At 41.5% G+C, this 21,870-nt stretch overlaps 3 protein-coding genes across 3 annotated transcripts in view; 1 reads left to right on the top strand and 2 right to left on the bottom strand.

Annotated features, from left to right (window-relative positions):
- Positions 1–671: 671 nt before the first annotated feature.
- LOC115621331 (putative peptidyl-tRNA hydrolase PTRHD1) lies at positions 672–1,229 on the top strand. The gene is made up of 2 exons (XM_030514952.1): positions 672–920; positions 984–1,229. The coding sequence occupies exons 1-2, from the start codon at positions 735–737 to the stop codon at positions 1,155–1,157; spliced, it is 360 nt and encodes a 119-aa protein (XP_030370812.1). The 5' UTR covers positions 672–734; the 3' UTR covers positions 1,158–1,229.
- On the bottom strand, positions 1,120–2,698 carry LOC115621330 (SWR1 complex bromodomain subunit bdf1-like). Its single transcript, XM_030514951.1, has 2 exons — positions 2,631–2,698; positions 1,120–2,564 (listed from the first exon to the last, which is right to left on the bottom strand). Exon 2 carries the CDS (start codon positions 2,515–2,517, stop codon positions 1,315–1,317), a length of 1,203 nt encoding a protein of 400 aa, XP_030370811.1. The 5' UTR covers positions 2,518–2,564; positions 2,631–2,698; the 3' UTR covers positions 1,120–1,314.
- A 1,438-nt stretch (positions 2,699–4,136) lies between these two features.
- LOC115621012 (collagen alpha chain CG42342) overlaps positions 4,137–21,870 on the bottom strand; it is an 83,238-nt gene continuing 65,504 nt past the window's right edge. The window contains 9 exon segments of the mRNA XM_030514532.1: positions 4,137–4,450; positions 4,683–4,880; positions 5,146–5,199; positions 5,283–5,309; positions 10,442–10,504; positions 10,567–10,611; positions 10,677–10,772; positions 11,226–11,294; positions 11,361–11,723. Of these exon segments, the coding sequence (XP_030370392.1) occupies positions 4,283–4,450; positions 4,683–4,880; positions 5,146–5,199; positions 5,283–5,309; positions 10,442–10,504; positions 10,567–10,611; positions 10,677–10,772; positions 11,226–11,294; positions 11,361–11,723 (1,083 nt within the window). The 3' untranslated portion in view covers positions 4,137–4,282.

Here is a 21,870-nt window from a genome sequence, read left to right as displayed (position 1 = left end):
CAGTTTAGGATTTGGGGCAGTGTTTGAAGAAGAAGAAGCAATGGAATTCTGAGATATATAGCTGGAGCTTTACAGAATGAAACTTCTTCCCAATAAAATGTATGCATTATATTAAAAACATGTTTTTGATCTCTTAATATTTGTGCTTCTAAATCTCAATGAAAGCTTTGAGCAAAAAAGTGTTTAATTTTGATATTAAAATTATAGAGGAATCTCCAAGAGTGTTTGCTTGGGTTTGCAAAAAATGTAAATTTTTTTTATTTAAAACTTATTTTGTTTGACTTTTGTAAAAGCCTTTTAGCAATCGATTTGGCAGAATTAATGAAATTTTTATAGCTAGTTTGTGAAATATATTTGAACAAATTTGAGAAATCCACTCAGGGCAAGTCAAATTCTATAAATTTGTTTTAATTCGGGAGCGGACACATCCTCGAGTAGTAATAATTCCATGAAATGGGCACTGCACTAAATGCCAGATATTGGCTTTTCAATTTAGATTGTTGTTTATTTTAAATAAAGCGGCGCTAAGAAAATGTTTGCATTGTGGCATGAAGTTTCGTACAACTGAGCTTTCAGGTGCCTGCAGTCGATTCAACCACCATGGCGAGCAAGCATTTTTGGTTGGTATGGCATCACCAAATCGCGAAAAGGCGGCATCAGAAGCAGCTGATGATGCCGGCTGCTGTCTTGGCTTTCAACCTGAAACTATAGACTGAAACTGAATAATCCCGGCGATGGCGAACATAGTGCAGTACATCGTTGTGCGCAGCGATTTGCGTGCGACACTCAACTGGCCACTCGGAGCAGTCATCGCTCAGTGCTGCCATGCCACAGCGGCGGTAATGAGCGTGCACGCCGAAGACGCCGACACGGTGGCGTATCTGAAGGACTTGGACAACATGCATAAGGTGGTGCTGGAGGTGAGTGGGTGCAGGGGCTATAACCATTATGAGAATAATGTAACCAAAGTCATTCCGTTGCAGGCCAAAGACGAGGCGGCGCTGATTAAACTAAGCGAAAAGCTGAAGGAGAACGAAATAAAACACAAGCTGTGGATCGAACAGCCGGAGAACATTCCCACTTGTATTGCCGTGAAGCCGTACATTAAGGAAACCGTACACAAATATGTGAAGCATTTGAAGCTATTGAAGGAGTGAGAGCTCCTCTATGTAAGCACGTTTTTTAATTATCTGTCCTTTTATGAATAATCAGAAATGCTACTCAAATGACTTGCTTGCTCCTGAATATCGGTTGCAGGCAGTTTATTGTGTGTTTATTTCGAGCCAGAAAAGTCGGTTTTGGCTCGGCTTTCCATTAGGTACGGCGGCTATTAGTAGCCTCTATAAGTCTAGTTACCATCTTGATGGTTATGGTATCCACGGTCTTATTTATTTCGTTGATATTGATCTCATCGTCCAGGGTGCTTGGAATGACGGGAGCAGCATTGGACACATCCTGTTCGGGGGCGGTCATCAATTGCTTAAGCAACTCGCTCGGCAACTCTTCGCCCTTGGACAAGTTCTTTAATGTTTGTACATATAGGATTCGGGACCTTTTTCTCGATTTGCCAATCAGGAATTTGTATTTCGGCAACAGGGTGTCAAAAATTCTCTCCATCGTTTCAACGCACTCCTTCGCAGTGGGACTGTTGGGGAAATGGTCGCGCACGTTTTGAAACATTTTGCGCACCGTCTTGGAAAAGTCGTCTATGCCTGAGAGCTGGTTGGCCCTGAGTTTCTTCTCTAAAATTGGCCAATCGAGTTTTTCCATATTCTCGAAGTTGTCCTTTAAGCATAGTTTCCATTCGCCGGCGTTCTTAAACGGTCTGTTGAATTCTTCAAACTTTTTCTTACACATAACCCCTATGAAGTGCTGACAGAAATAGCGCTCTACCAGATAATCGATGTGTTCGAGACTACGCTGTTGGCCGATTAGATCTTGTTTCTGGCAGTTGGACACCTCGATTGGCGGCCCCTGGCGTGTCAGTTCCGTGCTACGTTTCCGGGAGCTAGGCCCACCAGTCTGTGCTGCGTCCATCAGTTCTACATCAATGGCCTCTAGCTTGGCGTATAATAAGCTCCGCAATGCTGTTCTAGCAATGCGCTCTGGAGTCCTCGCCGGATAGTACAGCAGACAGTTGAAGAATATTAGCTCAAAGTCCTGTAGCGCTTCGCTGACCACCCGGTAGTAGTTATTGTTGAGTCTCGCTTCGATTGTGGACAGGTCCATGGGATAAAATATTCTCGAGTGGTAGTCTGGAAGGTTCTGAGCAATGGCATCTACCGGGTGTCGGAAGTACGCGGAATAGTCGCTACGCAACAGCATCTTTAGGACCAGCTTGAGCTTTTCTAACATGCTGGTTTGACGACCGGCATGTCTTGGGTGGGGCTTCACATGGGGCTGGACAACACCGTTCACCGGCCTGACGTATGGCTCGAATGGCGAAGCAGGAATCGTTCTCGCTGTCTTCGCAGCTTGGTTTATTTCTCTATCTCCAGGCTCATTTGAGGAAGCCATTATGGCAGTTTACGACAAAAAAAACAAAAACCAATAAAGAATGAATTCTGAAATATATTTGTTTACAACATTTCCATTAGAGTTCCACATAAAGAGGAGGCTTTTGTAATTACCTTTCGATTTGTATCCAATCAGACACCGAGTTCACAAGTAAAACAAAGCAATTGCTCGCTAAATGACATTTACTGACATTTTCTTCGCCAGAGCTGCTTTGAAATTTTCAATTGCAGTGCTGCCAACATTTATTTAAAAAACTAGTTCCCAATGGAAAAATAAATGACTTGATTAGAAGCGAACTTTGAGGGAGATGACTCATTAATTCAATGTTTTTGGAACTTGAGTAGATGTCTCCGAAAACTAATAGAAAGTGAATCGTATTGCACCATTCAGAACTGATTCGGGCTCATATTATTTGCATAGCTTCAAGATTATTCACTTGCTACGAAGTCATTAATATTTTTGGAACCACTGGGATAGTGTTGCGTCCACATTTTTGAACTCTAATTGACACGCCTTTTTTTTTTTGTGAGTCGTAGTCCAATAGGTTAGGTTAGGTTGAATCTCAAAATTCACATTCACGAACGTAAATTCCCAACATTTTTACAGCAGCGATTGTTTCTGGACGCCCTTCACGAGATTCGTTCTGCAGCGAAGGACGATCTCCATCTATATGTTTGAACCGACAATTCAAGAATTGCAAGCAACTTTCCAAACTTCCCAAATTTTTGGTTTAAAAGACTGCCAAGCTTGTTTCTGTTGAGTCTTTACGTTTATTTTTAGTTTGTTTTAAATAGTTTTGTAAAAAATAGCTGAGTGCGTGCTCGTGCGTGCTGCTCAGAGCTTAATGCCTAGAATGTAGTACGTAGTATAGAAGTTGTGGCAAAACACGATTATAGATACAACATTACAATTACACGGTAGATTACATGTAGAGTAGAAAGTATAGTAGAGTTTAGTTTGCTTTTGCTGATTTTGGCACAGAGGGTCGAGCGTTTTACAAATTACGGGCTACCAGTTATGTATGGGTTACAGGTCGATTATACAGTATACGAGTAGTCGTAGTATTTATGTTTTGTTCGCTTTCTACATTTAACAATAACAAGTAACTAAAATTAAGAGCAAAACGCTTAGATGCGTGTGAATATTGCCAAGACACGGGCGGGGCGGGGGTCGCTGGGCGAACGCGTTTGCTGCAGCTGAGGCAATTAGTTTTTTGATTTCGGGTGCTGCAGCGCGTTCAACTCGTCCTTGAGCCACGTCTGCCAGTGCTCCTGGGGAAAGCGAAACGAAATTTAAACGGATGTGTTGGCCGAAGCGCCGAATGATGTCAGGGAAGGAAAAAAACAAAAAAACAAAAAGCTACTTGCCAACACCAAGCCAAAGCCAAGGTCTGTGTGTGTGTGAGTGTAACTACTATGTGTGTGTGTGTGTGCGTATGTTAATAGCATGTACTTTAGTAAACCGTTAGAAGCAGCAGCAGCCACTTGGCATTTGTTAGCGCTAATTGCGAATGTCAACAGAGCGAAACGGAGCCGAGCCAAGCAGCGGAAATCAGAAATGCTTAACTAGGCGCCCGTGCGTGTGCGTCTGTGTGTGTGTGTGTGTGTGTGTGTCATTTCGTTTGCTTGTGCGGGTGCGTGGGTGCGTTGCTTGCTTGCTTGTTTGTTTGTTTATTTTGTGTGTGTGTGTGAGTGTGTTTGTTTGTTTGTTTGCCTTTGCATTCGGGTATGCCTGCTCCTCTCTTCCTGCTGCCACTTCTTTTTTTTTAGTCATTGTTATGCAAATTATCCTGATATTCATCATATTCGTTTTCATTATCCTCCGCCTGCTCCTCCTCGTCCTCCTCCTCCTGCTCGTAATCGCTGGCATTGCTTTCCGGCTGAGTTACATCTGGCAAATAGTCCTTGTGCACGGGCGTTGAGATGACAGGCTCCTGGGCTCGCGCATAGGTGTGTTTGTTAAAGTGTGTTTATTAATATGTGTGTGTGTGTGTGTGTGTGTGCGTGTGTGCGAAAGCAAAAGTTAGAGTTAGTCAACGAGAACAACAACAACAACATTAAAGGTGGAGCATGCAAATTTTTAGATTTGTACTTTCACTTCAGCCAATTAGAAATTAGAGAATAGAGAATAGAGAGGGGGTGGGGAGCATTGAAATGCTTGCTAACCTTTGGCGGACGCCAACCGCAGCCCGGCAGCGGCAGCCCGTCAGCACCCAGGGGGCAGGGCGCATCCAGTCCGGGCACGCCCTGTTCGCCCTTGTCGCCGCGATCTCCTTTGCGTCCACGCTTCCCGGGCGGCCCAGCATCGCCTCGTGATCCTTGTTCGCCACGCGGCCCCTCCTGCCCGGGGATGCCATCAGTGCCCTTTTTCGATTTTAAATGTGCATGTGTTGTGAGTGTTTGTGTGTGTGTGTGAGTGTGTAGGTGAATTGTGGAGGGGTAGAGTGTTGAATGTGGAGCGCCGAAAAGGTAGGAGTGGCATGCATACGAAAATAAAAATAAAAAAGAAGAGGAAGACACAAATTATTCAAATTAGTGACTACTAAAACAAGTGTGGGTGTGTCTGTCTGCTACATACATACAAGTACATACATACATAGGTAGTGTGTGTGGTGGGGCTGTTACTTACCGGCAAGCCCGGATCGCCGCGTTCGCCCTTCAGACCCGTCTCGCCCTGAGCGCCCTGCATGACAAATACGTTGATTGATTAATTGCGTTTGAAATATGGTTTGATTAGCGGGAGTAGTTAGCTAAATATGTAGGTACCTTCATGCCATCCAAGCCGGGCGGACCCTGCAGCGAATGAGAACGTAAAGCACGATAAGTGATAAGCGGAGGCAAAGGCGAATGCAGCTCAGCAACACTGGGCGGGCATTTGCGAAAAGTGTTGCCTAGCCTGTAGGCGCCTGCAGAAATTACCCCAAAAGCGACAAACATACATACATATGTACAGGTTGTTAGTAAAAAAACCATCACTTTATTGAAAATGCATAATTAATATGAAAATTATGTTAATTCCATTTGCCACTTTACATTATTATTCCTCATTCTTCATTCTTCGTTCGTTCGCACGTTCTTTCGTTCGTTCTCTCCTTCTTTTATTTGATTTGATTGCGTGCGTGTGTGTTTTTGGTTTGCTTTTAATTCATATTTGCACATGCTTTGACTCTTTTTATTGCGAATAACGGTATAAATCATGAATTTTCAATGCGCGCCGCACTGGAAAAACTTTGTTTGCTTTCAGTTTAATTGCATTACGCACACACACACACACGCGCGCGTACACATTGATATTTAGACATAAAACATATGTACCATATATGTGCATGTTTATATGTGTATATATATATATATATATATATGTATATATATGGAGATGTATTTATATATTTATAAATTAGCATAGTGTTTTTTCTTCTTCTTCTTCTTGGTTTTGTGCATTCGAAACGTTTATTTTAGTAATTAACAAATTTACACTTACACAATTAGTGTCAGACGCTTACAAACAAACATACAGTTGCATTTGCATTTAAGGAGCTGCACTATTCATTATCCTATCCTATGAGTGTTCGATAAGCAAGACAAAAGTTAAATGTGTGTTCGAATAGTATTAGTTGGTAGTTTGTAGTTGTAAGTTTTTAGTTTTTAGTTTTTAGTGGGTAGGTATTTAGGTAGGTAGTGAAGAGTTTCGAGAGAGATAAGGAGTTAAGCGTAAAAATCTCTTGTAAATTAACACATTCATGCACGAGTAGTTTCAAATGCTTCTGCATCTCTTGATTTCGTTATTCTTGGCCTTATGCTCTATGTACACATTTTGGTGGGGCTCGGTGCTCGGTGCTCGAGGCCCGAGGCCCGAGGCTCGTCTGTATTCGAATTGACATGCAAATCGTTTTTGCAACACACTGGCCACACGCACTCAACTACTCTTAATTGAAAACAAATTGACTTTTCTTTGCAGCTTCGTGACCCCCATCGGCCACCGACTACCTTTGGCCAGACAGGTGCGTAAATCTCTTAAGCTTTTAAATTCCTATTTGCATTTCCATAAACTGTAATTGCATTTTGCATTTTATTCGTTTTGTTTGCTGATCAGAAAACGCAGTTGCGCAGTCGTGCGAACAAAAAACGACATCATACATACTTGTATAGTATTCGTATGTAAAACTTTAATTTATTCGCATTTTTAATTTGCGCTTTTGTTATTTATTCGTTTCTTTTTCTTCCAACATTAAAGTTGAAAACACATTTTCGTCCAATACAGTTTTATCTCTTCTTGCATTTTGTATGCCAGCTTTGTTTGTTATTCGTTCATTTGGTTATACATAGAGTTTCGATTTCTTGTTTTGTGTTGTTTTGTTTTTGAGATGCTCAATGAAACCAATAGGATACATAGTAAGGGGTATTGATTTATGGCTGATGCTGATATTTGAGCGTAAAAACTGTATACCCTCGACAATTACAATTACAGAGCAGCTTTAAAGTTAGTCATAAAGATGTTATGTATTAGAATTAAAGTGTGAATAATGTATGATGATATCGATGCACAGCTGAGGTGATTGGATTAAATGAAAAGTAGGATGACTTAGCGTTGAAATTCCTCTCTTAAGAGCTGTACTTGGCAAGGGTATTCGCTTATCGGTTTGCCCGATATCTGCAGCTTTGTCGCTCTTCATATTTGTAGTGGTTTGTCATTTGTTTTCATTTCATATTTCAACTTTAGCCTAACTAATTCGAGTTGCTTAGCTTTGTGTAAATTGAAGTTTTAACATTGGAAAATATGCACAATTGGAAGATAGCTCTTTGTTGTTGTTGTAGTTGTTGTTATATCGTATTTCATATTTGGAGATTTTCTTGTTATTCTTTTTTTTTTTTCATTTACACACGCACGTGTGCATAGTATATATGTATTTGTATATATTTGCCATAGACATTAATACCATATGTACCATATACGCATAAACACTGAGAAGAGGTGAGAGAGAGAATTTATTTTACAGTTTAATTTTTTACTTATTTTAATTAATTTTGCGTTACGCCCTCAAAGCAGACAATTGCAATTGCAATTTCAATTTCAATTTGTCAGCGGACTGAGTCTGCCTTAAGCAATAAACTTGTATGTATGTATATGTGTAAATACTTGTATCCCTTTCAAAATAATATGTACCAGCATGCTCTGTGCTGCGTTTAGTTTCATTTTGTTTTGTTTTGTTTTGTTATGCACTGAAGGCTTGGCAATTATGCTTTGTATTTATAATTGAATCAACTATAGAACAAAGCCCATGGACGGCACCTAAGACAATGCATTGACTCAGCATTAACAGCAACTTCAAGAGCAACAACCACAACAACTGCAATACTTCAGCAACAAAAGCAGCAGATTACAGATAGATAATAAACAAGATAGCAATTACATGAACTTGCCGAGTTAATTTCCCAGAGCACGTGACTAATTATAGCTTGACAAGATGTGATCTCGAATTACGAAATTGAGTGCTGAATGCAAAATGTTGAACTGCAATTTAAATCGTTAAGTGCAGTTCTTGACACCAATTAATTATTTATGTGAACTGCAATTTAGAAAATGCAATTGCCTGCCTGACCGCAAGGACGATACAATTGAAATAAAATTCAACAAACGATAGCACGAACTAAGAAGAGCCGCAATTTTATTTCCAATTATATAACTGCTTGCGAAGAGAAATGTGTTTTCACTGCTCTCTGAAACATATTCGGAATGTTCCTCCAGCCAAGTAGTAAAGAAAATCAAACTTTTAGGTGCCACTCTTTGGCTTTGTTTCCTAATTCAATTTAAAAAACTGTTTATTGAATATTCAAACCATTAAGACCACAAACAATGAATTGAAATGTTATTTGGCGTGACAATCGTGACAGCTTTAAGGCTTGGCATTAGGATTTATTTTCAAAGGCAAGGTAAAGCTTTTAAATATAAGGAATAAACTGTTCTTTTGTGGCAACGTGGGGAGCCTTTATGCGTAAAATATACTCATGTGTGTAGTGGCAACGGTTCCTGGCTCGAATTTTCTTTACTGGCGCTTTGTTTTTAGCAGTCTTGGATATGTATCGGTGAAATACAATAATAAAATAAAATAATTAAATAACAGAATATTGTGTGATGAGTTTCTGTTAAAATATAACAAAATCCAGATAACTGGATTGATCCTTTGAAATGATTCACAAAAATATATGCTTGGCTTTACTACCCTTACAGAAATTAAAACTTTAAAGCTTGACAGCTTAAGGTGAATGTAAAAAGGAGAATAAGTCCATGGACAGATCGCCTAATTAGAATTAGAATTAAAAGAATTCAAAAGTTCTTTAATGGTTTTTGTGTCATTGATAATCCGGTGTTTCTCAAGCAATAAATAAAGCAGTGTTTTAACCATTTCCGTCATTTCATTTCTGCTTCAGACATAATTTCGTTATTAGCTTGGATTTTAGGTGTTAATATCTTGCTGCAACATCTATCGGTTTCGATTTCAAATGCCATCTCATGATGGCATCACTTGATTGTTCACATCATTGCTGACCACTTAGTTGCCAGCGCTTTGCCACAATTGTTGCCAAAAGCTAGAATTCGCTTAGACAGACAGCATATTGGTGACGGAATTTGTGTGCGATTTTCACGTACAACGGGGCGTATGATTTATGCAAGTGGAAGTTGTCGTATCGCTGTTGCTGTTGCTGTTGTTGTTGCTGCTGCTGCTCAAATGCAAATTTGCACGTGGCAGCGACAAATGAAATGCAATTAAAATATTTGCATTGCATGTGTGTGTTTGTTTGTGTGTGTGAGTTAGTTGTGTGTGTGTTTGTTTGTTTGTCTGTCAGTCTGCCAGTCTGTCAGTCTTTCTGTCTGTTGTGTTCTGTTGGGTGGTTGCTTGATTCGTGTGTCTCATCTTGCTGTTAGTTGTGTGTGCTTAGCGCTAGTGCTAGTGGGTGTATGTGTGTGTTTGTTTGTATGCCTGTGTATGAGTGTGTGTGTGTGTGTGTACAAGTTAGTTAGTTGCATCAATTGATAGATGTAAATAGATTGTTTCGCTCGTTCTCTGGTACGATTACTGGCTTATTTGTTATTGTAGATATAATTATGTTTGTTTATTTGCTTGTATAAATAGATACTCTTTCGATTTCGGCAATTTTCGTTCCTTGGCATGATATGAGTTATACTTTTCTGTGTGTGTTAGAGTGTGTATTGGAAGGGAGGGGGGGAGTGTCGATACTATATGGGGACATACGAGTATGCATTCAATAGTTTTCTTAAAAGCTGTCATGCTGCTTATATTCGGGCAACACTTTGTATTTACACAGATTTGTTCATATTGGTATATACACACACATATATATAGACATCTTTATATATGTATAGGTTCTATTTACGATATATATATAACTATATATAGACGATAACTGAGCGCGTTCTGACAACGATGCTTTCGACTAAGCACCAGCTTTGAACATTTATTGCATATTTTTGTTTGTAGCCTTTGTATATGTTTCGTTAGATTTCAGCGATTGGTTTTCTTTTTTGCACTTGTCTTCATGTTCTGATGTGTATGATCTGTGTGAGTGTGTGTGTGTGTTTGTGTGTGTGTGAGAATGTCGTGTGTTGTTTGTGTATTTCGCATTTCATGTGACTTTGCACCTTGAGTGTAGTGTTCTTTTTGTTCGTTATTTCTTATTAGACTGCATTTTTCTTTTAACTAGTATTAGTAGCCCCACACCTGTTCAAAGAAGAAGAAAAAGAGAGGGGAGAAGACATATATGTGGTTAGACATTTTTAGTGACATCGACATAAAACAGTTGTTAGAAAATTAACAAAACAAACGAATTTTCGCGTTAATCAATAGCCAATCAGATTAGTTTTTGTGAGTAAACGATATTTTCGAAAGAGTCTCTCAGTTACTTACCGGTAAGCCAGCTTTTCCAGCTGGACCGGAGGGACCCGACTCGCCACGCATACCCATGGGACCCTGTAAGTAGGCAACAATTTAGTAAGTGGATTCAATATTTATTCGAGCCAATTACTACTTACAGGCAAGCCCATGGGACCCTGATCACCCTTATGACCCTTCTCGCCCTGCAAAGCCAAAGAGAATTTCATTCTATCGTTGGGAAAACCTTATAGCACAGCTTCAAACTTACCGGATCCCCTTTGCGCCCGTCCAAGCCTCGTTCTCCCTGGGCACCGGTATGTCCAGGAGGTCCCATTGGTCCTGGCGGACCTGGTGGACCATAAAGCTGTGAAATGTAAATGAAATGTCAAGGGATTTGCTCTGAAGTACTTATCCATCTATTCAAATCTAATCGTTTTTGATAGATATAGGTCTTTGGGTTAATTTTAAAATTTAGAAGCGCCAAAATTGGTTTAAGTCTGAAGATTTTACTAGGATCCGAGACTTGTTAGATAGTCTAAAGTAAAATATCTCACACCCGATAACCCCTTTTTGGGTACATATTTTTTCATTTCAGTCGATATGTTCTAGATGTTAAATGTTATTTTTGTTCAAATAGTTTAGCGGTATTTTTAGAATTCCTTTCAAATCTAGCAATAAATTGAGAAAATTCGACTCCCAATTGGGAAAATGTTAACCAGTTGCTCAATTCGTGAATATATTGGTTACATTTTAATATATTTTCGGCCAGTTTGATATTCTGCAAGAAATGAATGTAACTTCCTTAATTTCTACTCACATATTCAATTGTGGGCATGTGGGGTGCATCGGCCATGCCATCGTCCTGACGGCGACGCATCTTGCGGTACTGCAGAGAACAGAGTTTTATGAGTGGCTTTTTCATTATGTGGAATCAAATGATTTGACGACTTACCGAGTCGCCGCGGTCGCCCTTATCGCCCTTGACGCCAGGGTAGCCGGGTGGTCCTGGCAGTCCAGGCGGACCCATTAAGCCCGGAGGTCCGATATCACCGCGATCACCTTTCTCGCCAGGCGGTCCTTGATAGCCTGGCAGTCCCGGCGGCCCTTCAATTCCTGGCTCACCGGGCAGGCCGTCTAAGCCGCGAGGACCCAAAGATCCTGGCTCTCCGGGCTCGCCGGCTTCACCCTTGGCGCCATCGCGTCCGTCCCGTCCATCCTTTCCTGCCAAGCCCGGAGGTCCTGGGGGACCACGCAACAAGGTAACGGGTGGATCGTCATAGTCCTCGTCCAGCTTCGTGCCTCCCGGTCCAAATATCTAATGAGTGCAGAGGAAAAAACGTGCGAGAGGGGGGAAAGAGAGACGGCAGGGTAGCCAGTTTAGTAAAGTGATTAATTTATGCCACGTGGCAACGCCTGAGGAGTGGCACGGCTCGCCGGTTCGTCGTTCCACACGCTTTGATGCGAAAACAAAAGCGGCGCAAAGCTCGCGCCGTACGGCAAACTTCTTTTCATTTCTTTTTCTGTGCTCTAGGGTGGTTCATCGGTGTGGTGTGGAGAGGTGTGGTGTGGTGCGGTGCGGTGCGGTGCGGAGAGGTGTGGTGCTGGGTGCTCTGTGCCGCAGCGAAAGTCTTTTGTGTGCCTTGAAATTGTGTTAAGTGCAAGTTGGAGTAGCTCCCACACACACACACACGCACACACGCACACTTGCACAATGGCTGCATAGAAAACCACAACGGAGCATACGAGTCGAAAATAAAGTCAAGCAACGACGTCTACGTGCCTCAAGAGTGTGTGTGTGTGTGTGTGTGCTTTGTGCATTGCTGTTTGGCTTATGCCATTGTGTGGCTGTGTCAATGCATGTGCGAGTATGTGAGTGTGCGTGTGTGTGTGTGTGCGTGTGTGTCTGTGCATAACGAGTGCCTGAGTGAAAGACAATTAATTGTTTTTTGTGCGCTCCTCGAACGTTTCGAGGAACATTTTCAAGGCGGCTGCGACAAAACCAACAAGAACCGCAGCAGCCGATGAAACTGCAGCCCGCCGGCGCCTCATCAATGGCGAGCGCGGGCACACGCACGCATGCACACATACAGACATATCCGCACATTTGCATTCATTAGACTTTAAGCTAGAACCCTGCACCGCGCCCCACCAGCAAGCCGGCAAGTGTGTGTGTTCGTGGCTTGGAAATTACCAAAAGTACCGGGGCGTTGCATTCAAACCGCAGCACACACCCGAACAGCAACAAAAGCTATGCGATAGTCTATTAGGCAAATGGCAGAGCCCATAAGGCACAACAACAACAGCAAGACACAAGAACACTATGGCGAGGAGTCTAGCATAAACGTGGCTCAAGAAAATAAAGCCACTCTCCTAAGGCCTGAATATTTTATAACACAGAACTTAAATATTTATGTGCTCGTTCACTGTTAATCGGCTTCGAATACTGTCGAGAGTTTTGGGGGAAGGTTAATCGATGCAGCAGAGCAGAGCTACGGATTTACCAGGAAATGAAATGCTTTTCAAACAATAATTAAGCGAAGTTAGGCATTGTTCAGTCCAGTTTCAGCATTGTGTTATTTTAGTGCAGACAACAAATTTCTATAAACCAGAATTCAAAACCCTTGGGTACTCTAATGTGTTAGAACTTCGAAGACCAACAAATGTAAGACCCGAAGAGGTTCACATGTCTTTGATAATTATTGTTTAAGTTCTTGCTGTTTATAAAGTCAGATCAGCGAACTGAAGGACACATCTATACAAAATTGTCCAAAACGAGCATAATCTTTCTTTTTATGTGAGTCTTTATGGGAATTTATTTATCTGCAAATTATTTATTTATATCGGCAAATAGAATAGAAACCTTAAATAGTTTTAGCTTTCATCTGTAGATGAATTTATGAAGAAAGACTTTGTTTCGAATTTAAGTTTTCAAAATCTTTAGATTGCTAATTTGCTGAGACAGACAATTGAATGCAAAGCAATTGGAAAAACATCTATAATTACTCTTCTCTTGAAGAGTTTTGAGTCTTTAATTTGCCTCTTTATTTTTCTTTGGGAGTTTTTTGAAATATTAACAATTATGTGTCATATTTTTCTTGACTTGAAACTTGTTAAATATACAATTTGAATGGAGTAGCTAGGCGCATATAGTTAAGCCCATATCAAGTTTAATGGGACTTTTGATTCGATGCTGTAGAAAATTGAATCAATAGTACTCATATGTGAAATCTTTAGATCATAAAATGGAAAAACTCAAATGAATTTATATTCCTCGGCTCCACTTATAGTAACTCATTTCTAATTCTAAGTAACGCCTTCCTCCATCTGTTTTTTGTTTCTCAGCTTTAATAGGAATTTGTGATTAATCTTGTATTTGTAATTAGTTTCATCTTAATTTTGTGCCATACGCTTAAACGTTTCAAACGAGTAAAAATGAGTGACAATTAGGCATATATAGTAATAAGTAGGAGTATCGTTACTAAATTTGATGGGCCTTATCTTCAAAAGTACCCAAAATTGGGAGCATACCAGCACAAATTAAATTGAAGAGCCCTTCGTAGAACAAAACGTGCATGTTGGCCGCAAATTAAATGCCTTGTTCTGTAGTACAATTGCCCTTTTAAAAATGTATTTTAATTGAAATCACTTTTTGGTTGGCTGCTGTTAGAAATATTTTGTTATTTTCGAAAATTGATTGCAGATTCGTCTTCCGTAATCGTGTGAAATGTGAAGATGTGTGTCCAATAGTTGTGTAATAATTCCTTTCTTTTGTTCTGGCAAGGCTGTGAGTTCTTTTGGCAAGTTGTCGAGAAGCTTGCAAGTTAGTTTCGAGTTTCCTTTTAGTTGTATTTTAATAAAAGTGAGTGTTTGCAGTTTTGACTGGCATTATGCTATTGATCCTGACTGTAATGGTGGCACACACACACACACACATATAGTTGCATTTATTGGTGTGAGTGTGTGTGCAACAATTACATAATGTTGCCTTTCCGTTTGCCGCATTGTTGTTGCAGGAAGTGCCGTACTTACAGTTATTAAAATACAACAACAAAAAGCAGCACAATGTTGAGTGAGGCACAAACTGCACAACAATGTGAACGCTTAACGCACACACACACACACACAGATAAACACACGCACACACTCATATGTGAATCCCCACATGAGATGCTTGAGCTTGTGAAAACAAAAGATGTAAGAAGAAATAAGGACTTGAGCCTCAGCTGGGGCGTTGCTATGGCGCCTAATCACAAAAGGAGGAGGAGTACGGCTGAGGGTAAAGGCGTCGACGACTTACGATTACGACGACGACGACGACTACGAGGACGAGGACGATAACAACAACGGCTCACCGCAAATGCACTGCTCAATGTAACTTTTCGCTTAGCCAACTTTTTCCTAGGCCAGAAGAGGCAGCTCATCTGCATTGGCAAAGGTGCGCCCAAGTGGCGCTCCAGTTGCCTTTCCTGCTCTGCCTTGCAGCACTCTGGGGCCCGGCTTTGTTGCCAGTGTGGTTCTTTGCGTTTTTCTTTTCATTGTTTACTGGCTTTGTTAAATTTCCGTTTCCGCGTCTCCGCTCTTTGTTGCCGATTAGTCGTTCAGTTGTGGCGCAATTAAAGACGCTTTAAATGGTCGGGCATTTAACTTATGCTGTGCGTCGTGTGGTGGCGATAATGAAAGGCATATTAAAGGGATTACATGCGGCGATTGCCAGCAATTGTCTGGTCTTGTCAGTGTGTCAGTCTGTCAGTCAGATAAACAAATGCCAGCGACAAATCAGCGGCTGTCAGTGCGTCGAAAAAAAGAAGAACAACGGAAATACTGAAGCAATGCTGTTGCTGTAACAGCAATGGCTTAAAGGCTTTAAGCTGCTGGCATCTGCAGCTAACAGCAGAATAAACGATAAATAACATAAATAAAAGATAGAAAGGCAGTCAGCGGAGCGGTCAGAGAATTGGCCAAATGCTGGCTTTGTTGGCCCTACAGCAGCTGCCCAACTAAAAGTGCCTCGAATGCGAATGTGAATGCGGATGCCTCTTAAAAGGTTCCTACCAGTTTGTGTGCGGGTGTGTGTGTGTGTGTGAGAAATCCATTAGAATGTATCAATATTTGTGCGAGTGAGCGCCTTGGGTTAAATTAAATTTTCAAAGTATGCACACAAATATGTTCATGTGTGTGTGTGTGTGTGTGGGTGTGTGCGTTTGTGTTTGTTGTTTGTTGGCAACTTTCACTTAAATTATGCGTAAATATTGAAAGTATTTGCCCGAACGCCTTTCAATTTAAAGCCGAAAGCGCGACTGTCGAGAGAAATGAGTTTTCAGGTTTTAAATTTTCCATTGCATACTTTCAGGGCGCGGCATTCACCTTCCTTCGGGCGCGTCTCGCTGCTGTTTTAGTGATTTCTGTGCGTGTGTGCGTGTAATTGTAAATTAATTGCCTCGTGTCGCAGTAAATGGCTCGTCTGTCTAGTGTTGCCTCCCCGCTCCACGCTCCCTGCCCCATCCCCAACCCGCTGGCTTTTCTGTAGCATCAGTGCTTCTTTTTTGTTTTTTTTTTTTGTTTCGTTGCCAATGCTCTTCAGCATGCGAAAAACGTAATTTCCATTTAAAATGCTCGAAATGGCGTCGGCTGGCTGCGGATGCAAAAACAGACAAATAGCCGCACGTAAACGCGTTAAATTGAAAATCATTTTGATCTTTGCGCGACCTTTTGTGTGACACACAACGGCCTCCCAGGGGCCAGAGGGCAACGGCCAAAGACACCACTCGGCCATGTTCAAGTGCAGCTTGTGTCCTGGTCCATCTGTTCTGCCCGTCATCGTGCCTGTGCCCGTGCCTGTGCCCGTATCTGTTTCTGTGTGCGTGCATATTTTTCACATTTTTTAAACAGTTTCCTTTTTGAATTTTCATATTTTCCCCCATGCCCTCGGCTCAGCAGCTACACAAACAGCAGCGAATGTCCTGAGGTGAAAGTTTTGCAGCTCGTTTCCGGCTCACACACAGCTCGTTCCGCCTGCCATGCCAGCGCCATGTAATGCGTTTTGCTCCTGCTCCCCAAAGTTTCCAGCACACAAACACACAAATACACAAACACAGAAACCCACCCACCCAAGCCCACAAACATATAAACATGTATAGAACGAAGTTCTTACAAAGTACGCGCGCACATTAAATGCGTAATATGTTCCGATTCGTGTTCGCCTCTTCAATGGGAGCAGAAGAGAGATCCATGTTGCATAAAATATGGAAAATGTTTCAGCTTAAGCTTCAGCTGGTATAGGGAGCTTAATTACTCAATCGTTCATGCATAGTATAGTAGGAATATTTGATATTTGAAGTCCCCAACAGCAGAGTTCAAATTACAAAATCAACAGAATACTTTTATTCATTGATTTGCTTGGATTGTTTGGTATTGAAACCATTTCATTAGAAATTCGAAAGTTCTATCGTTATGCATCCTTTCTAGGATGCATTTATCTTAAAGATAAGTAATTCGTCGCCAAAAATAATCACAGCCAAAACCAAAACATCTTGCTCATTCCTGTTTTTAAGTTAAATTCTCCAAATGCATTTCGAATTTTCGACCTTCTTATTTTAACTGAAGATACATTTAAGACACATTTTTAATTAGAATATTTGTGCTTAACGCCCATTGTACTTTTGAGTCAGCCATAAGAAAAAAGTCAAGACGCGTTGTAAAAAATTTCGCTTTCGCGTGATTTCGTTTTACCGCCGACAACGCTGTTCCTATTGTTGTTGTTCCTGTTGATGTTGTTATTGTTGCCGCTATATTGTAATATGAAATTCGGAAGTATTTAGGGAAATCGTTGTTAAAGATTTCGTTTAGCCGCCACCGCAGCCACAACAATACCACATCAGGACGCTGAGGCTTGAGTAGCACGATGACTGGATGCTTGACTGCCAGCTGCGGAAGATGTTGGAAGAAAAGGTACGCGGCAAAAGCGCAGACGAAGTTACAAGTTTTTGTATAATTTTCCCACTTTAACATGCGTCGTCGCAGCTTCGGAACAACCCCCCCCCCCATTTCTTTTGCTCCCCACTAACATCCCAGCATGTCAATGCTACATGCGTGCCTATAAATTTCTGCTGGGTGTGTTGGCAGGCGGGCGGGCCGGTATTTGGTGTCGCTAACTTGCGCTTTTTATTTGTCTACGTGTGTGTTTGTATGGGTGTGACTGGGAGTGTGAGTGTAGGTATGTGTGTGTGTGTGTGCACATACGTTTTTATGCGCATGTTGTGGGCTGCTTGGATTTCTTTTTTCAATCGGTTTTGTTACTCCCACAGCGCCCTCATCATCAGTTGCCATAAAATAAAAGTTACGCACACCCCAGGGGCCACATTACACACACACACACACAACCAGCCACACCACATACGCATGTCCTGTGGCATGTTGGCCCTTTGCATGCTTGACCGATTTTTACGGGGCACACATTCAATATAAAATATATGGACGTTGACCGCAGCGACGCGCACAAATAATTGCCGCAGTGAAAAATGGCAAATTGCGCACAAACAGCGAGGAGGGAGGGGAAAAAGGAAAGTAAAGGAAATTTGCATGGTGCGCACTTTTCAATGAACAATGACGTCACGCACACACACAAACAGAAACCCACTTGATGCCATTTTCTTCGTCTGTTTATTATTATTTCTTGTTATGCCTGTGTGTGTGTGCTTTTTTTTTGTATTTGTATATTTTTTTCTGCGGCGCAGTTGTTGTTGACGCTGCGTTGTTTCTTCTTATCAAATCGTGCGAATTAAAGCGACAAAGAAAGGCGATGCCAAGGCAATTTAGTCGCTGCTCAAATCGAGGTAAAGCCATGAAATTGTGCGAAGGGCTGGCTGGGCTTGCAAAAGTGTTAAGCTTATTGCGTCGTTTAGGCAACACCGAACCGAATTACAGGGGCGAGCCTGCAAAGCAACCCTTTGAGTGGCAGCCATAGATATATATATAAACGCACACACATGCACGCAAAGTATGTGTGTGTATGTATACTTAAGTGCTGTTACTGCGATTTGCTTATGCCAACGTCGTAGTCTCGTCAACGTCGTTTAGATTTCACGTAAGCAACTTTAAGACTTTGATTTGAGCCGAAAAGTATGCCAAGCTTTTTTTCGCAAAACGAAACGCACGTCAGCGTCAACATCAGCGTCAGCGTCAACGCCAACGCTAACGTCAAAGTCTGCGGTGTGCCACATGTGCCTTGTTGTGTGTCGTCGTCGTCGTCGTCATGTCAGAGCCCCAGACCCCGCCCATGCCCATCTCTTCGGCTTCCTTCCAGCTTACATTACCGCTCGTGCGGGGGGTTGTTTGAATTTTTGGGGTTTTCGGGAACGCGACTGCGGCTGCGACTACGGCTGCTGTGTGACGTGTAACGAATCGGCAAGTTTCTTGGGCTGTCGCAATTTTTATGACTCTATTTGAACGTCTTGCACAAAAGTTGCCTTTCCATGTAGTGTGCCGGTTGTTGCTGTTGTTGTTGTTGCCTTTGTTGATAAGAGATTCAAAATGCGGTGAACGCCAAGAAAATTTATGCAGATTTTGCTTGTACGAGTAGTCTGTCCAACACACACGGCCGAGCGACGATTGTAAAATATATTTACATAAATTCGACATAAATGCTTCACGAGCAGTTTTTGGCGCAATGCTTAAGGCAGAGATTGTCTATGACATGGGTTTGTGGTGTGCCTGCCTCTCTGTTGGTGTGTGTGAATTATTGTTTCAACTTTATTAAAAAATTGTAAACCAAATCTAAAATAGCACAAGAGCAGCTCCATCAAGTGGGATGACTGCGAAATAAATAGAAAATTTCGCCTCGGTGCGCCTTTCCCGCCCTTTCCCCACATTGCCACTCGTTGGTGGCATTGTTCTTGTTGTTGTTTGTTTGTTTGTTTTGCCACAGTTGTGGCGTTGGCAGCTCTCAGCATACAGTTTGATATTAATTTAAATTTTTAATATGATGCCTGATCGTAAATTTCATTTTTGAAGTGCTTTTGATTGCTAGTAGGTTGGGGCTGTTTTCTTTTTGTTTTTCTATATTGTTTTTTTTTTGGAAAAATTTTATTTTGTGGCGCATCATTGGAAGCATTTTTGATTTAACTGCGGCAATGTGAAGTGATGTGAGCTGTTGTTGAAATTTCTGATAAATGGATGCGCCAATAAAAGCAGAATTAATGGAGGAAACAATTTTCGACACAAGGATTCCCTCAAAGCTGATATACATTTTATTTGAATTTAACGCCAATGACAAAATGAATGAGCGCAGGACATTCGAAATAATTTGCACAGTTTCATTCAACATTTGTATTTTGATTGTGATTTGAAGCAACACTACTTGTTGTCTTATTCTTCCACGTGAAAAATGCAACTAAAAGCGGTTATTTATTGTAAGGTTTAGCATTCATTCAATTGATTCCAACATAAATAGATTGCGATTGTTTCAATACATTTCGGAACTTGAAAGTGATGAATTGATATGAATTGTCATCAAGAGAAGCTTGCTAATTTTATTTGAGTTAAAAATATCTGTTTTGATTTCTCTGACTGGCTTTTAAGGAAAACTTGAAGCGCTTTTTTCGCGTTGTAAAGGAAAGCAGCCAAATTAAATAATTTAATCGCCCTTTTAACTCCCAAACTAACAAATTCAACATCTAAGGCGTTTAAGGACAAATCCAATTTGAATTTAAAATAGAGCAGTATTTCAATAGGTTGCTTTATAAATGCGATAAGCAGAGTTTTAGAAAAAGTATGCATCAATTTAAGGAGGGAACTGTCAGCAATTCCCGATTTCCCCGACTCGAATGCAGCAGCTGCAAAAACATTCCTCGTCGCATTTAATGCTAAACTAAACACAATTATTGCGGCAGTGTTCAAATTCTGTTCAGTATTCATTCCTCCGCTGCCGCGCCACATGACGCAACATGCGAGTACGAGTATGTGCGAGTGTTTTGTTTGGACGCGACGACTAGAATAACATGTCAAATTTTTAATGCCAACAATTGCGCTTTTTATGACGCCTACGGTCGGCGTTCGCTTAAGGCAAGAGATCCGAGAAAGATGAAGGCGTACGGAATTATTCCAGCCATAACGCCACATTTGAGACACACATTATAGCGGAGGGACGATAAAGGCCTGCCTAAGCAACACGCAAGCAGTTTTTAATTTTTTACGACTTGCCGAACTAATTATGTGAATTTTTAATGCAGCCAGCGCGCTAATTTTTAATTGTTTATGAAAAAGAATAAGAATTTCGTGCTCGTGGTTTGGAGCGAGAAACGGCGCGCGTGTTGAAATGAGGCGCATCCAATGCCGGCAGCAGGCCCATTAACCAAATCGACAGCATCATCGACATCGACATCGTCGTCGTCAACGACAGCGGCAGGAGCCTTCACATCAGCCTTGGTAATATCTGTGCCTGACTGTTGCTGTTTTGGCATTTGTTGCCAACAAAAATCAAAGTCGCTGATTTTCGAATTGAAAAATTGACGCGCCGCCGGCAGCCGTCACGTTTCGCCTGCCCGGACACCCAACCAGCTAGGCAGCCAGGCAGCCAGGCAGCCAGACAGCCACCCAGCCAGCCGAAGATGAAGGCAATTGTTGCAAATAATTTTTTTATGTTCAGCTGCCTTCCTCAATCGCAGTCGCAGTCGCAGGCGCAGTCTCAGCCTGGACGCGAACTTTTGTTTGTTGCCAAAAGTTTTGTTTGTTTGCAAGCCCCATGGTGGCATTCATGCAGCTCGGCAGTGGTGGACAGGGACGGGGAAGGTGCCGTTTCTTATGGCTTTCATTTGTTTTGACATCACGTCGCCTGCCTGCCTGCCTGCCTGCCGCGCAATTGCAGCTCCAATGGGAGCTCTAGGACTGGCGCAGCTCTGGGTTAAGTGAGGCAGCGTAATCGGCACATTCAAACATCACGGCACGAGTGCGCACGGCAGCATAAGCATGGCATGGTAGCATGGCAAAGGCGATACCCGCAGCTGAAGGCGAATGCGAGGGTAGCTCGATGAGTTCGGCAATTCAGAAACACAACAAACAATCGAAAGCCAAAACTGTTTTGCCAAGGTGTGTTCCTAGGCAATATATTCGTACTTCTATTAATACATTTCACACATCTCCCCAAATCCTAATATTAAGCTCCTATTCAAAATAAAAAACTGAAAATTGTTTTTCTGTTTAATTCGATGGGACCCCCGACGGGACGTTTAGTTATAGTTAGTTTATACTTCTATTTATAAAAAATGATAATATTTTATAATCGTTTTATTCGATTGAACTCCTAAACGTTTAATCAGTTTTCTAACTATATTTATAAAAAATGATAATATTTTATAATCATCAACTTGACTAATGATAGGAGGGTTTTAACAGGCCTGTTTCCATTTGGGTTTAGAGTTCCGTTTTCACAAAATGAGTGAATTATTAAAATTTAAAAGAATATTTAA

Source organism: Scaptodrosophila lebanonensis, unplaced genomic scaffold, assembly GCF_003285725.1.
Source record: "Scaptodrosophila lebanonensis strain 11010-0011.00,11010-0021.00 unplaced genomic scaffold, SlebRS2 tig00000024-arrow-pilon, whole genome shotgun sequence".
NCBI lineage: Eukaryota > Metazoa > Arthropoda > Insecta > Diptera > Drosophilidae > Scaptodrosophila > Scaptodrosophila lebanonensis.
Note: the sequence above shows the minus strand (reverse complement) of the source record. Positions and strands in the feature narration are given on the sequence as shown.

Excerpts from the sequence above, each read along its gene's own strand:
- LOC115621331 (XM_030514952.1), top strand. The coding sequence starts at position 735 with ATGGCGAACATAGTGCAGTACATCGTTGTGCGCAGCGATTTGCGTGCG. Across the intron at positions 921-983 it reads TGCATAAGGTGGTGCTGGAG|GCCAAAGACGAGGCGGCGCT; the intron begins GTGAGTGGGTGC and ends ATTCCGTTGCAG.
- LOC115621330 (XM_030514951.1), bottom strand. The coding sequence starts at position 2,517 with ATGGCTTCCTCAAATGAGCCTGGAGATAGAGAAATAAACCAAGCTGCG.